Here is a 14,933-nt window from a genome sequence, read left to right on the forward strand (position 1 = left end):
TTACCACACAATGACAGCAACATCAGAAAAAAAAATCTATGCATCCATCCATCCATCCATCTTCTACCGTTTATCCGGGGTCAGGTCGCGGGGGCAGCAGCTTTAGCAGGGAAGCCCAGACTTCCCTCTCCCCAGCCACTTCTTCCAGCTCTTCTCGGGGATCCCAAGGCGTTCCCAGGCCAGCTGGGTGACATAGTCTCTCCAGCATGCCCTGGGTCGTCCCCGGGGTCTCCTGCCTGTAGGACATGCCTGGAACACCTCACCAGGGAGGCGTTCAGAGGCATCCTAATCAGATGCCCAAGCCACGTCATCTGGCTCCTCTCGATGTGGAGTAGAAGCGGCTCGACCGAGAGCCCCTCCCAGATTACCGAGCTTCTCACCCTATCTCTAAGGGAGAGCCCGGACACCCTGCGGAGAAAACTCATTTGCCCGCTCGTATCCGGGAACTCGTTCTTTCAGTCACGACCCATAGCTCGTGATCATAGATGAGGGTTGGAACGTATATCGACCGGTAAATTGAGAGCTTCGTCCTTTGGCTCAGCTCCTTCTTTACCACGACAAAGTCCACATCACAGCAGACACTGCACTGATCCACCTGTCGATCTCTCGCTCCCTCCTGCTCTCACTCATGAACAAGACCCCAAGATACTTAAACTCCTCCACTTGGGGCAAGATCTCCTCCCCGACCCGGAGGTAGCACTCCACCCTTTTCCAACTGAGGACCATTGTTTCAGATTTGAAGGTGCTGATTTTCATTCCAACCGCTTCACACTCAGCTGTGAAACGCTCCAGCGAGAGTTGGAGAGCCCTGCTTGAAGGAGCCAACAGTACCAGATAATCTGCAAAAAGCAAAAATGCAATACTAAGGCCACCAAAATGGATCCCCTCAACGCTTCGGCTGCGCCTAGAAATTCTGTCCATAAAGGTTATGAACAGAATCTGAGACAAAGGTCAGCCTTGGCGGAGTCCTACCCTCACTAGAAACGATTCTGACTTACTGATGGCAATGCGAACCAAACTCTGACATCGGTAGTATAGGGACCAAACAGCCCGTATCAAGGGGTTCGGTACCCGATACCCACGAAGCATCCCCCACAGAACTCCCCGAGGAACACGGTCAAATGCCTTCTCCAAGTCCACAAAGCACATGTAGACTGGTTGGGTGATTTCCCACATACCCTCGAAGACCCTGCTGAGGGAGTAGAGCTGGTCCACAGTTCCATGGCCGGGATGAAAACCACACTGCTCCTCCTCAATCTGAGGCTCGACTTCCTGACGGACCCTCCTCTCCAGCACCCCTGAATAGACCTTACCAGGGAGGCTGAGGAGTGTGATCCCTCTGTAGTTGGAACACACCCTCCGGTCCCCCTTTTTAAAAAGAGGGACCACCACCTACAATCCAGACACATTTGAGGAACGTGAGTTTGGTCCTTCACAAGCAATCATCCAGGTCCAGGTACCAACCAGCCAAGCTTGTGCCCTAGCTACGTTCAGAAGTCATTTGTATTTGACTTGGCCAGCCTTACATATCTTACCACACAATGACAGCAACATCAGAAAAAAAAATCTATGCATCCATCCATCCATCCATCTTCTACCGTTTATCCGGGGTCAGGTCGCGGGGGCAGCAGCTTTAGCAGGGAAGCCCAGACTTCCCTCTCCCCAGCCACTTCTTCCAGCTCTTCTCGGGGATCCCAAGGCGTTCCCAGGCCAGCTGGGTGACATAGTCTCTCCAGCATGCCCTGGGTCGTCCCCGGGGTCTCCTGCCTGTAGGACATGCCTGGAACACCTCACCAGGGAGGCGTTCAGAGGCATCCTAATCAGATGCCCAAGCCACGTCATCTGGCTCCTCTCGATGTGGAGTAGAAGCGGCTCGACCGCGAGCCCCTCCCAGATGACCGAGCTTCTCACCCTATCTCTAAGGGAGAGCCCGGACACCCTGCGGAGAAAACTCATTTGCCCGCTCGTATCCGGGAACTCGTTCTTTCAGTCACGACCCATAGCTCGTGATCATAGATGAGGGTTGGAACGTATATCGACCGGTAAATTGAGAGCTTCGTCCTTTGGCTCAGCTCCTTCTTTACCACGACAAAGTCCACATCACAGCAGACACTGCACTGATCCACCTGTCGATCTCTCGCTCCCTCCTGCTCTCACTCATGAACAAGACCCCAAGATACTGAAACTCCTCCACTTGGGGCAAGATCTCCTCCCCGACCCGGAGGTAGCACTCCACCCTTTTCCAACTGAGGACCATTGTTTCAGATTTGAAGGTGCTGATTTTCATTCCAACCGCTTCACACTCAGCTGTGAAACGCTCCAGCGAGAGTTGGAGAGCCCTGCTTGAAGGAGCCAACAGTACCAGATAATCTGCAAAAAGCAAAAATGCAATACTAAGGCCACCAAAATGGATCCCCTCAACGCTTCGGCTGCGCCTAGAAATTCTGTCCATAAAGGTTATGAACAGAATCTGAGACAAAGGTCAGCCTTGGCGGAGTCCTACCCTCACTAGAAACGATTCTGACTTACTGATGGCAATGCGAACCAAACTCTGACATCGGTAGTATAGGGACCAAACAGCCCCTATCAAGGGGTTCGGTACCCGATACCCACGAAGCATCCCCCACAGAACTCCCCGAGGAACACGGTCAAATGCCTTCTCCAAGTCCACAAAGCACATGTAGACTGGTTGGGTGATTTCCCACATACCCTCGAAGACCCTGCTGAGGGAGTAGAGCTGGTCCACAGTTCCATGGCCGGGATGAAAACCACACTGCTCCTCCTCAATCTGAGGCTCGACTTCCTGACGGACCCTCCTCTCCAGCACCCCTGAATAGACCTTACCAGGGAGAGTGAGGAGTGTGATCCCTCTGTAGTTGGAACACACCCTTCGGTCCCCCTTTTTAAACAGAGGGACCACCACCCTGGTCTGCCAATCCAGAGGCACTCTCCCCGATGACCACGCGATGCTGCAGAGGCGTGTCAACCAGGACAGCCCCACATCATCAAGAGCCTTGAGGAACTCCGGGCAGATGTCATCCACCCCTGGGGGCCTGCCACCGAGTAGCTTTCTAACCACATCGGTGACTTCAACCACAGAGATAGGAGAGCCCACCTTAGAGTCCCCAGATTCTGCTTCCTCCAAGGAAGGCGTGTTGGTGGAGTTGAGGAGATCTTCGAAGTACTCAGCCCACCGACTTACAATGTCTCGAGTCGAGGTCATCAGCGACCCATCCCCACTGTACACAGTGTTAGTGGTGCACTGCTTCCCCCTCCCAAGACGTCGAATGATGGACCATAATTTCCTCGAAGCCGTCCGGATGTCGGCTTCCGCGGCCTCACTGAACTTTTCCCACACCCGAGTTTTTGCCTCGGTGACCAGCAAGGCTGCCTTCCGTTTCGCCAGTCGATACCCATCAGCTGCCTCTGGGGTCCCACAGGCCATAAAGGCTCAATAGGACTCCTTCTTCAGCTTGACGGCATCCCTTACTGCTGGTGTCCACCAGCGAGTACAGGGGTTGCCGCCACGTCAGGCACCAACCACTTTACGGCCACAACTCAGATTGGCCGCCTCAACAAAAGAGGCACGGAACATGTCTGACAGGGGATTCCGCCAGACGCTCCCAATAAACCCTCTCAATACGTTTGGGTCTGCCAGGTTGGACCGGCATCTTCCCCCACCATCGGAGCCTACTCACCACCAGGTGGTGATCAGTTGACAGCTCCTCCCCTCTCTTCACCCAAGGGTCCAAAACATACGGCCGCAAATCCGATGATACAACCACAAAGTCAATCATCAAACTGCGGCCTCAGGTGTCCTGGTGCCAAGTGCATATATGGACGCCCTTATGTTTGAACAAGGTGTTTGTTATGGACAATCCGTGACGAGAACAGAAGTCCAATAACAAAACACACCTCAAGTTCTGATCGGGGGGCCATTCCTCCCAATCACACCCTTCCAGGTCTCACTGTCATTGCCCATGTTAGCATTGAAGTCCCCCAGCAGAACAAGGGAGTCCCCAGCAGGATTAATCTCCAGCACACTCTCCAAGGACTCCAAAAGGGGTGGGTACGCTGAGCTGCTGTTGGGTGCGTACGCACAAACAACAGTCAGGACCCGTCCCCCCACCCGAAGGCAGAGGGAGGCAAACCTCTCATCTATCGGTGTGAACCCTAATGTACAGGCACCGAGCCGGGGGGCAATGCTTATGCCCACACCTGCTCTGCGCCTCTCACCGTGGGCAACTCCAGAGTGGAAGAGAGTCCAACCCCTCTCGAGAGAACTGATACCAGAACCCAGACTGTGTGTGGAGGCAAGTCCGACTATATCTAGTGGGAACTCCCTAGAGCTAGCTTCTGTAGCTGAGGATCGGACCGCCAGGGTCTCCGCCTTTGGCTGCCGCCCAGCACACACTGCACCCAACATTTTATTTATTAAGTTGCCAGGCAAAAGATGTGTGGTTTGAATCCAACATATAACACTTTACCTATGTGTGAACCAGTACATCAAATGAAATGCTAACATGGGCTGATTTAGTCAGAGCCAGAAATGTATTATTCTTTTTTTTTTTTTAATAATTATTGACAGGTTGATTTTCAGGCAAAGGAACGAATTGGAGCAGAGTTGATTCTACATGAAAAAATGTATAGGCATTCTTTGTATAAGGATGTTAATGCATTTAGAACAGCGTGATTTAAGAGGAAAGTCTGTCACCCACTGACAAAGTGTCCTTCAGCGGGTTAACTTGCAGCCTTTTGAACATATTCATCAGTATTCTGCTGTGCAGTTTGGGCAGGGGCGAGAAACTCAACAAAGAGCCGGAAGTGCTAATTAATGTGAATAACATGCAGTTTACATGATCAAATAGGACAAGCTGATAAAATTGATCACATTTGGGTGGGAAAAACTTGCACGACAAATGTAATCTCTCCCAACTTGTCAAGCAGATGGCTGTGTCCATCCATCCATTTTCAAATCCGCTTCATCCTCACAAGGGTCGTAGGCCATGCTGGAGCCTATCCCAACTGTCTTCGGCCAGTAGGCGGGGGAGACCCTGAACTGGTTGCCAACCAGTCGCAGGCAGATGGCTGTTTCTTACCCGGAATCCCTATATCTATGTATAATTGTTTTTAACTTTGTGAAAAGGGATGCCAATATGTCTATATAAAACTGTGGCAAAAATAGGCATTACTGTATATTCATATTGTATGACAACAAAAGGAAAACATTTTGTCTTACACCAGATGGCACTTGTTGGAGAGGATAAAGTAAAAGTAAAAGGCCTGTGTATCCACCATTACAGAAGCATTCAAGCAATCATCATGCTGGTAAAGAAAATTGTAGTTGGCATTTTGTCAACAGCTTTTTTATTTCAAATTATGTGACATAAGTGGAAAGGCACTGTGAGTGTCTGTTTTGCCTATTTAGCACATCATTTCATAGCAATGTTGGAGTCTCTGTTACATTATACTACTATAATATATTATACTACTACTGTAATAATACAACTATGACTACAAACTGTAGCTGTCATGGATCATATCAATGAGTGATAAAAAAATGCAATTAATGTCTACATGTCAGTCTGCTGTCTTCTATATTATGCACTATTTACAGAAAATTAATCTACATAAACTCTTTTTATAAATATATAATATATAGATTTGTATTTACACCTCTTGAAAAAAGTAGTGCTGTGCCATCTACAAAGTGTGCTAGGAGAGTTAAATCCAAGTGAACACACGCAGCGGTCAGTGCAGGTAATATAAAATGCTCACACTCTTGAATCAACAGTTCGTCTTCCGTCATCATTATCATCATCATCGTCATCAGCAAAACACCATCAATTATCATTATTGGGAACAAACTAAAAATGAGTGGCCGAACTGTGCTCAAAGACGTTTTAAGCACTAAACAACCACACACTGGACGTGGTTGCTTCTCAGTCCCCGATTCTGTCACTCAAACGTCAGCGGGGTTACCATGGTGACAGCAGCAACAGGAAAGTTGGCAGGCTCAAATGTAGTAGTTGGAGAGTCAGCATGCTGGCTGAACCTGAAAGAGGCGTCTGATGTAGAAGATGTAAAGGGAAGAGAGTGGAAAGGTGAGTGAATAAGGTGCCTGAAGATTTATAGAGGTGCATCAGATAGTATATTCACTGCTTAACCTGCCTTTCATTTTTAATTTGATGTAAGTCAAAAGGACAAAGTTGCATGTTCACTATTATAATACAGTTTCCTGAACCAAGAATCCCAGGAACGTTCAGTTCCTGGTAATATAAATTCCAAGTCATACAAAGTTCCTGTGACCCAGGTGGTTTGCATTTCCACCACATCTCATAGTTCAGTGTAGGTGGCGCAAACGACACTGATGCTGTGTTACCTCATGACTAATTACTGACACTTGAAGGCTCTTAAACATCATTATAGTTAACAGAAAATGCTTCAGGCATTCATCCATCACTCCATTACCTAGAAATGCGTATCCTAACAAGGGCCGCGGGCATGCTGGAGCCTATCCCAGTTGTCAGCGGGCAGTTGGCGGGGGACACCCTGAGCTGGTTGCCAGCCAATCGCAGGGCACACACAGACGAACAGCCATTTGCACTCACACTCACACCTAAGGACAATTTGGAGTGTTCCATTAACCTGCCCCACATGTTTTTGGAATGTGAGAGGAAACCGGAGTACCTGGAGAAAACCCATGTACGAAGAAGATGCAAACTCCACATAGGAGGGCTGGGGCCTGAATCGAACCCACAACCTCTGCGCTGTGAGGCACACGTGCTAACCAGTCAACGACCGTGCCGCCCATGCTTCCAACAGTGACCTTTAAAGTTAGTGTATTAATGTATATCTTATAAAACAGATAACTTTAAATATAAAAATCAATATTTCAATGTGTCTTAAAATGTGAAAATCAGAATGAAAGGGTTGCTGCTTACATATACTTTTTTTTGATCTACCCTTTATTTCAATAAGGCAATTGAAAACTGATAAATAAATAAACATGAATTTTTACTGTTTACACTCGTTAAATTCGGAAGATGTTACAGTGTACTGTTTTCAGTGTAGCTAGGCACAAAGCCTCAATGTAAGCAAGATATTCCGATACAGTTACTAGTTACCTGTTATAAAATGTCTTTATAGTAATGTAATCCCTATAATACCATAATATCAAAGTACCGGGTAATGTAATTTGTAATCACTTGTGGATTACTCAATACCAAATATGCTTTTAAAAATTGAAACTAACTAAAAAAAAAATCGATATGATATATATTTGGCCATAGTTGTCTGGTCTTTTCCGTCCTATGTTTGTATGATTTTGGAATGATGGAGCAAGCCTGAGCACCTACGATTCAAATCCAAAGCAAAAGAACTGCGAGGCAGATGTTCTAACCACTTCTATACCATGCTGCAAAGACAGACGGACACTTGACTGGTTTGCACATCGGATTTACAGTACAGAGGTCGGGGGTTTGAATCCAGGCCTCCTGTGTGGAATTTGAATGTTGCATGCCTGCCTGTGTTTCCTCCGGGTTCTCCCATTTCCTCCCACATCCCAACAACATGCCTAGTGGGTTATATGAACACTTTAAATTGTCCATAGCTGTGATTGTGAGTGTGCATGGTTGTTTGGCTATTTGTGCTCTGCGATTGGTTGGCAACCAGTTCAGGGTCTACCACGCCTATTGCCCAAAGACAGTTGGGATAGGTTCCAGCATGCCTGCGACCCTTATGAGGATAACCAATTTGGATAATGAATGGATGGGTGGATGTATGTGTGTATCTCTCTCTCTCTCTCTCTCTCTCTCTCTCTCTCTCTCTCTCTCTCTCTCTCTCTCTCTCTCTCTCTGTCTCTCTCTGTCTCTCTCAAGAGAGACAGACAGACACACACACACACACACACACACACACACACACACACACACAAAACAATTCAATTCATTGTCAATCGAATAGTGATTATCACGGTTCCCGCAGTGGAAAGGGGGCTTAAGATGAGGATGCGAGAGATTGCCTACCAGTGGGGGAGAGTTGACATGAGGGGGAATGTGGTGGTGAGGAGGATGAAGAAGAGCCCTGTCGGTTATCACTGGATGGCGTCCACTGGATAAATCAGCTGTGTTAATACCTAAGCACATAAATAACCCAAGAGAACATGATTATCTATCTGGTGAAGCAACTTCAGACCAGCACTTTGATTGTGTCTGGTCACTCACATGGCACAGTGATAAGAAAATGACTGAGCATAAGCATTTAAGTTCAGACACACAACAAAGGCAACTCAGTTGACAACAAAGCAACATAAACTGATCCAAAATCCTTTCTATGTCATCTGACTAGAGGCATTACCTTTCCAATGTTCTTTTGACGTAGCTCCCCAAAATCGATCCAATATAAGAGTTGCATACAAAAATCCCTTTTGCAGTTTCCTTAATAAATATTATGTTATTGTGGCAATTATTTGCATTGGTGTGATGTGTAAAATAACAAGATGAATGGGCATCAATAATTTAGTGGTTGACATTTCCTATACTTTTTTTTTTTTTTAAGATCGAAAACATTTTAATTTAACATAAAAAAATATGGGACAAAAGATGAACATTTCAGCTTTTCAAGAAAAGCATCAAGTAGCATTACTATTTCCATACTGTACTTCCATCCGGATTGCAAAACCAACTTGGGCTACGTTCGCATTGGATGGCGTGATGCCAAATTCGGAATTGGTGTTAAATCTGATCATTTTATGTTACTCATTCACATTACAACAAAATAATAAGAATAAGAATAAAACTTTTAATGTGAATGCAACACGTCCATGATGCAAGAAGCATGTGTTATTTTGAGGGAAGAGCGGCCTCCTCTTCCCCGCGTGTTCGTTGAATTTCGGACGAGGAGAATGTTGGTAATCCAAATAAAGGCTGGAGGCGATGTACAGTTCCTTCGAAGGGTTTTAATTTATTTTCTGCAGTTTACAAATCGATTCGAGCTCCTGAGGGGTCCAGATTTCAATCAGGACGTGTAAAAGACACACATTCATGAGATTATATAGAGAGAATATGATAATGAGAGGCGGGGAGGTACGCCTCTCATGCAAATCCCGGAAACAAAGAAAGTAACATGTCATCTGACCCGGTGTGACTGGAAGAAGTTAGGAGTGGTGAGGTGAGACCAGACCACCACTACCCACCATTTGGTGTGATGGCAGAAACACAGATACTTGAAATAACAGTTCCTCTTTTGATGTTAAAAATGTCCTATGGAGGGGGGCCCTAAAAGTGGTGGGGGTCGAGGTGCACTAAAGGTGATCGTAAACACAGTGAGCAGGAAATACCTCCAACAACATTCTACATTCTTTGTTCCTTTCAAATCCAACTAACAGAGAGGAATATTACCTTAACAGTTACTCAACACTGTTACTGAAAACAAATTTTCAAATTCACAGAGGATTCTTAGTAGTCACCCTCCTAAGCACTCTACTCCACCAGCGCGGCGCACATATCGGGATTTTGATTGCGTATAGGTTGGATGTAGATAGATGAACTTTAATACTGCAGACAGATCACGCACATGTCCAATTTATGTCAACATCTGAAAGAGGCCCAGGTCAGATTTGAAATAATTGAAACTGTTGTGTTCACAATGCATGAAAAAAAAATCAGATACATGTCACATATGGGCAACAAAATCATGACTAACTACAGTGTGAACATAGCCTTAGGCGACAGCCTTTTGGGTGACAAAACCCAACATTTTTAGGAAGGCAAAAGTAACAGGGACAATTGCCTTTTTTAGATTTTAATTTGATTCTACATTCCAAAAAACAAAACATCCAATCATTTGGTCACACTAATGCAAATAAGCCGTGCTACCACCAACCGTGAGATCCTTGTTTAGTGTAAATGCTAGCTTAGTATTGCTACCACTGCTATGTTTTTGAAGCTGAACAGTGTTCTCTGTGATGATTTTTCACAACGACAAACTTTTAATAGCACATCATTGTGAAAAGCCATGTTTCAGAATCATTTGTGCATGTCAGTGAGAGGCTTTAAATCAGACTTTATGAAGATTAAATGGCATGAGGCGACATTCAATTCACAGTAGAAAAACTGCAAACTCCCCCTTTAAATGAAGAACCCTTTCACTCATGCAACTGTGTGCGTGTGTGTGTGCGTGTGTGTGTGCGTGTGTGTGTGTGTGTGTGTGTGTGCGTGTGTGTGTGTGTGTGTGTGTGAGTGTGTGTGTGTGTGCACGCGCGTTGGCATTTTTCCAGGATCCATGTGGGAGGTGCATTGGTTCACGCCAACATATACACAAACATACACTTTATAGTTGAACAACATACTTAAAAATAAAAGGGAGGCTCTATAGGACAAAACAGCTGTTTGTATAGCATTCATTCATGTGCAGTTGTCACTCAGCTGCTGATACTAGATATTGTGGGTGTCTTTCCTAATTGGAATGTTATTCCATGTGAAGACAATGCAATAAAATGCTGCTGCTTATTTTTGTTGACAGTTAATTATGCTGGTGTTCACTTCATCCTCAACTGCTCATACATACTTTATTTACTGCTATGGTTCTATGTTTGACCGGCTGAAATGGTTCATGAAGGTTCCGGAACAGAATCGGACAACAGTGGACTCTAATAGAATTTGGACAAAAATAGTGTATTGACAAAAATGCGCAAGACTGATGCTGGTGATGACAAACAGGGAAATGAGACAAACCAACAGCACTTGCAAAAGGCAAGGATAAATAGACAGTAATTGAAAATTGCTTGTCGTGAAAAGACAACCCCAACAAACGTCTGATACAAAAATCGAAATTAGGATTAATAATAAAAGACCACATACAATGATTGACATTGTTTTATACTATCTGCGTCAATATTTTGATGTGGTTCCAGCAGGCAAGTTTCGTCTACTTTCAGGCACCAAACTGTCAGATGTGCCAGCCGCAAATCAAAGCAAACGCCCTTAGTACGCTGGAACACCCTGCATGACAGATAAACCGAATTCCCAAACAAGCGTTTGAGTCGGCACAAAAATCACAATACTGCGGGGTTGTTTTTGTTTTTTTGTTTTTGGGTTTTTTTGGGGGGTTTTTGCTCAAGTGCAGCCACACTAAATACTAATGTAGCACCCGAGAGTCTCTTCTGCCATGTCCTTCGGTTTGCTGACATCATTGAAACAAGCCTGTATATCTCACAGACAAAAATAATCTTAGATGAGTGATGAACACTGTCAAAAGGCATGCGCGTGATGCAGTCGGGACCTCGCCACAATTATGACAGAGGAGGATGGTCGACGTTAAAATAACAACTTAACTGCAGCCTGCAGGTCACTTTTGGTACAGCCCAGCAAAAAGGGTCTGACTTACATATTAGTTAACACCGCCATTCCAGCACAGCTGGGATTCCCAGAGGAGCTGACATGAAGGTTCAAATGAAGGACAGCAGTACTTGCTACATACGCTATACTGGCTAAAGAGGACAGATGGTGGAAACAAGAAAACACCAATGCAGCAACTTTGCCTTTCCAAACAAATGAATCTCGACTATTCACTTGTGGTTTTTAAACAAGACAGCTTCTGTAATAATTAAATAAAAATTGAAAAGAAGCAGAGCTCTGCCCAAGGGTAAGGTCAAGGCTTTTGGGCAAGTGGAGCATGGCCATAAATCAGAACTTGAGTGAGCCACACAGATGATGCTGATTTTCTATGCAGCAACAAAATCCCTTACACAGACACACATGCACTTTTCAAAGCTTTAATCTAGAAAATATGAAAGACAAACGCTCTGGAGACAATTGATTCTATAAAGAAGCATACAAACCTCGTGGCCTCACATCCACGAGGGGCTAAATATCCTTCGAAGTCTTGCTTGTCTCCTTCTTCCTTCGTTTAGTCAGAAGTGAATTATGCTTTTGGTATTGTGTCTGTTTCATAATGGCTGCACAAAGTAGTTGTCTGTTTGAGTGTGGGTTGGCGAATGCACATGTCAGTTTGTGTTGGGCAGACCAATTTTACGTTACAATCGGCTGCGGCTAATAATCACCACTAGGTGGTATAGGAACACTTACAGGGAAACAACTTAATGGGGAGTAAAAAGAGACTGTAACACCATATACAGTATAAGGTGCATCCAGTTAGAAGGCGCACTGTCGGCTTTTGAGAAATTTTAAATTCTTTTAGGTGTGCCTATCGTGCGGAAAATATGGTAATTACGTTGATGTTGTGGTGGTGAATGTCCAGTGCCATTGCTCCTTTGGAGCTCTCCACTCTGCTTGCTCTTGCTCCCTGGCCTATTCTCCTATTCGCGTGTGCTGGAGAGGAGAGTCCATTAGGAAAATGAATCTCAGATTCGGTAGGAGCAGTGTGGTTTTCCTCCTGGCTGTGAAGCATTGAACCAGTTCTACACCATCAGAAGGGTACTCGAGGATCAGAATCAGAATCAGAATCATCTTTATTGGCCAAGTATGTAGAACACACAAGGAGTTTGTCTCCGGTACAACACGCTGCATTAGTATCATCATAAACAAGGACATGACAAATAGGTATGGAAGGACATTTCGTAATGTAAGTGAACCGTAGTGCGGTGGGACCACCCAGTGACAACTGTGAGACAAGGATGCATGGGAGTTCGCCCAACCAGTCGACACGTGGTTTGCGGACATGGAAAAGGCGTTTGACAGTGTAATCCAGGGGATCTACTCACCCAACATGGCTCTATGTGGATTTTTTTTTTTTACCCTCTTTTCAAAGCACAAGGATCTCATCAGGTGACCCGTTTTGAAGATGTGGATGACATCAAGATGGCTCTGATGACAGAGCTACAGAGAATCCTGAAAGAGTCCTTCCAGGACTGCAAGAAGTGGTAGAGAAGGATGGCAAAGTGTGCTCAACTCTTGGGCTTTTCTTGTAGCTTGCGTTTGAAAGATAACTTTTGTGACACAACTCATACACGAGGAAGATTTACAATTCAGTGCTGCTCCCAAAAAGGTTTTGGCACAGATCACAACTGAATGTCATTCTAAGGTGAGGAATTGGTGAGCGGATGTCAGATAAGATGGATTTGAGGAGACAAAGTCAAAATGAAAACTGATCGCTGTGGTGTCTTTAACCGTCTATGATGTCAAATGAATGTGATGTTTTGTACAAAACTGTCAAATGAGGGTCAATTATGTCTGGATTTTGCTGCAAATACATTAGACATTCTCTTGCTGTATCTCAAACACATAAATGCACAATGCTCACAAAACATGCACTCAAAAGGTGACTTTGAAAGGTGTCTGTATAGTATTGTGTGTGTGTGTGTGTGTGTGTGTGTGTGTGTGTGTGTGTGTGTGTGGGTGTGGGTGTGTGTGTGGGTGGGTGTGTGAGTGCACCCTTGTGTAGTGCATGTAGTTTTGTGAATGTATCCCTAGCATTTCAAGCTGAATCAGTAATGAGCATTTCTTTACTTCAGCCTCAGTTCACCTGGGAGGAAGCACACACACACATACACACACACCGCACACACACACATACACACACAAACACAAACACACACATACATGCACATATAGAGCAAGCGGTAGCTGCAGATGACACACCATCTAGCAGTGGTCAGTATCAAATAATTTAAAAGGGCAACATGAGAAGGAGGTGCAAAAGAGGGAAAGAACAAAGTGAAATGTAAGAATGTTAAGTCCACTACTGTACTTGGATTTTACATTGGATCTGGCCATTAACTTGACATCTGAATTCAAATTTCACTCGCATGCAGTATGTTGTTTTGACATGCTCTCTGTTGTTGTTCTCGAAAAATGAATCAATGGAATCAAAGCACCACATCACTGGAGGTCTAAAATGTAATATTGTACTAATACAAAAGTGGCAACTAAAATTTTTAATTGATTTCAATTATGATGCTCGCGATAAAGAAATTATTCGCTAAATAGGCTTTCCCATTCAAGAGCATTTGTTTGAAGAAGAACATAACTTCTTATTTGGTATCAACGGAATATGCAACAAAATGTATGAATGATGTATGTATCCACCTTGGCACCTTCAACCCAAGAGATAGTACAACCCCCCCACTATAGACAATGTTCATGGTTCACTTCTTTCACCTCCTGAGATGTTGGGTGGTGGATGAGAATTTCATTCGTTGTGCGGAAGTCATTCAGAAGATGAGGAACATGAAACATGAACAGAAGGATACAACAACAAAGACTTTGTCTTCTTTTTTGACTTGTGGCTTGATTTCTGAAAGATATACATATTTTGAGAAATAGAGTGTTAAATGTTCATCCCAAAGCCAGTGGCAGTGAGGTGAAGATTGACCATCAGTAAAGAGTCATTGATGGTATTGAGAATTCATTGTGAAGCTAATCCTTTAAATCTCCAAACCCTTTACTTTCGTAATAAAATTTGAGAATCAGAACCAAAAATTAATCTATGTTCTGTACGAGCGTTAAATTACTGCTCTATTATAGTCACAACCAGTGGCGGGCCGTGCATTTCAACCTTAGGCCTTCAGTGACGTCACATACATGAACACAATACTGTATAGGCTCATCAAGCAGCACTTAATTTCAGGAGCATTTAAAACCATCAAGTATGCATTCACAATTAAGAGCAGGAAACTAAATTTACAGATAGTCAAAAATAAAAAGATGATATAAAAATACGAAATAAAATGCCACCCAAATTACGCTGTGTGATCTTAAACAAGTCTGTCCAATAAATTGCGCAATATCGCAGTTTCATATAAGACACCAACCAAACAATAACAAAACAAACTATTCTTTGAAAATAAACAGATCATTTGCATTTTGAAAATTGGCGATACAACAGCAAATAACTGAAAATGTTGAGCAGCTGAGATTGAACGAACTTTCGTGCACGAAGGTGACTACAATGCGCCATTATAAATTGCAGGT

The 14,933-nt window shown here is 44.4% G+C and overlaps 1 protein-coding gene across 1 annotated transcript in view; it reads right to left on the reverse strand.

Annotated features, from left to right (window-relative positions):
* Positions 1 to 5,360: 5,360 nt before the first annotated feature.
* The window catches only part of LOC109509760 (glypican-5-like), a 60,748-nt gene continuing 51,175 nt past the window's right edge, over positions 5,361 to 14,933 (reverse strand). Inside the window, exons 11-12 of the mRNA XM_019859606.1 lie at positions 8,028 to 8,137; positions 5,361 to 6,068 (exon numbers count right to left, since the gene is read on the reverse strand). Coding sequence (XP_019715165.1) covers positions 5,979 to 6,068; positions 8,028 to 8,137 — 200 coding nt within the window. The 3' untranslated portion in view covers positions 5,361 to 5,978. The remainder of the gene's footprint in view (positions 6,069 to 8,027; positions 8,138 to 14,933) is intronic.

The sequence above is a fragment of the Hippocampus comes genome, unplaced genomic scaffold (assembly GCF_001891065.2).
Source record: "Hippocampus comes isolate QL1 unplaced genomic scaffold, H_comes_QL1_v1.1 scaffold148, whole genome shotgun sequence".
In the NCBI taxonomy this organism is placed as follows: domain Eukaryota; kingdom Metazoa; phylum Chordata; class Actinopteri; order Syngnathiformes; family Syngnathidae; genus Hippocampus; species Hippocampus comes.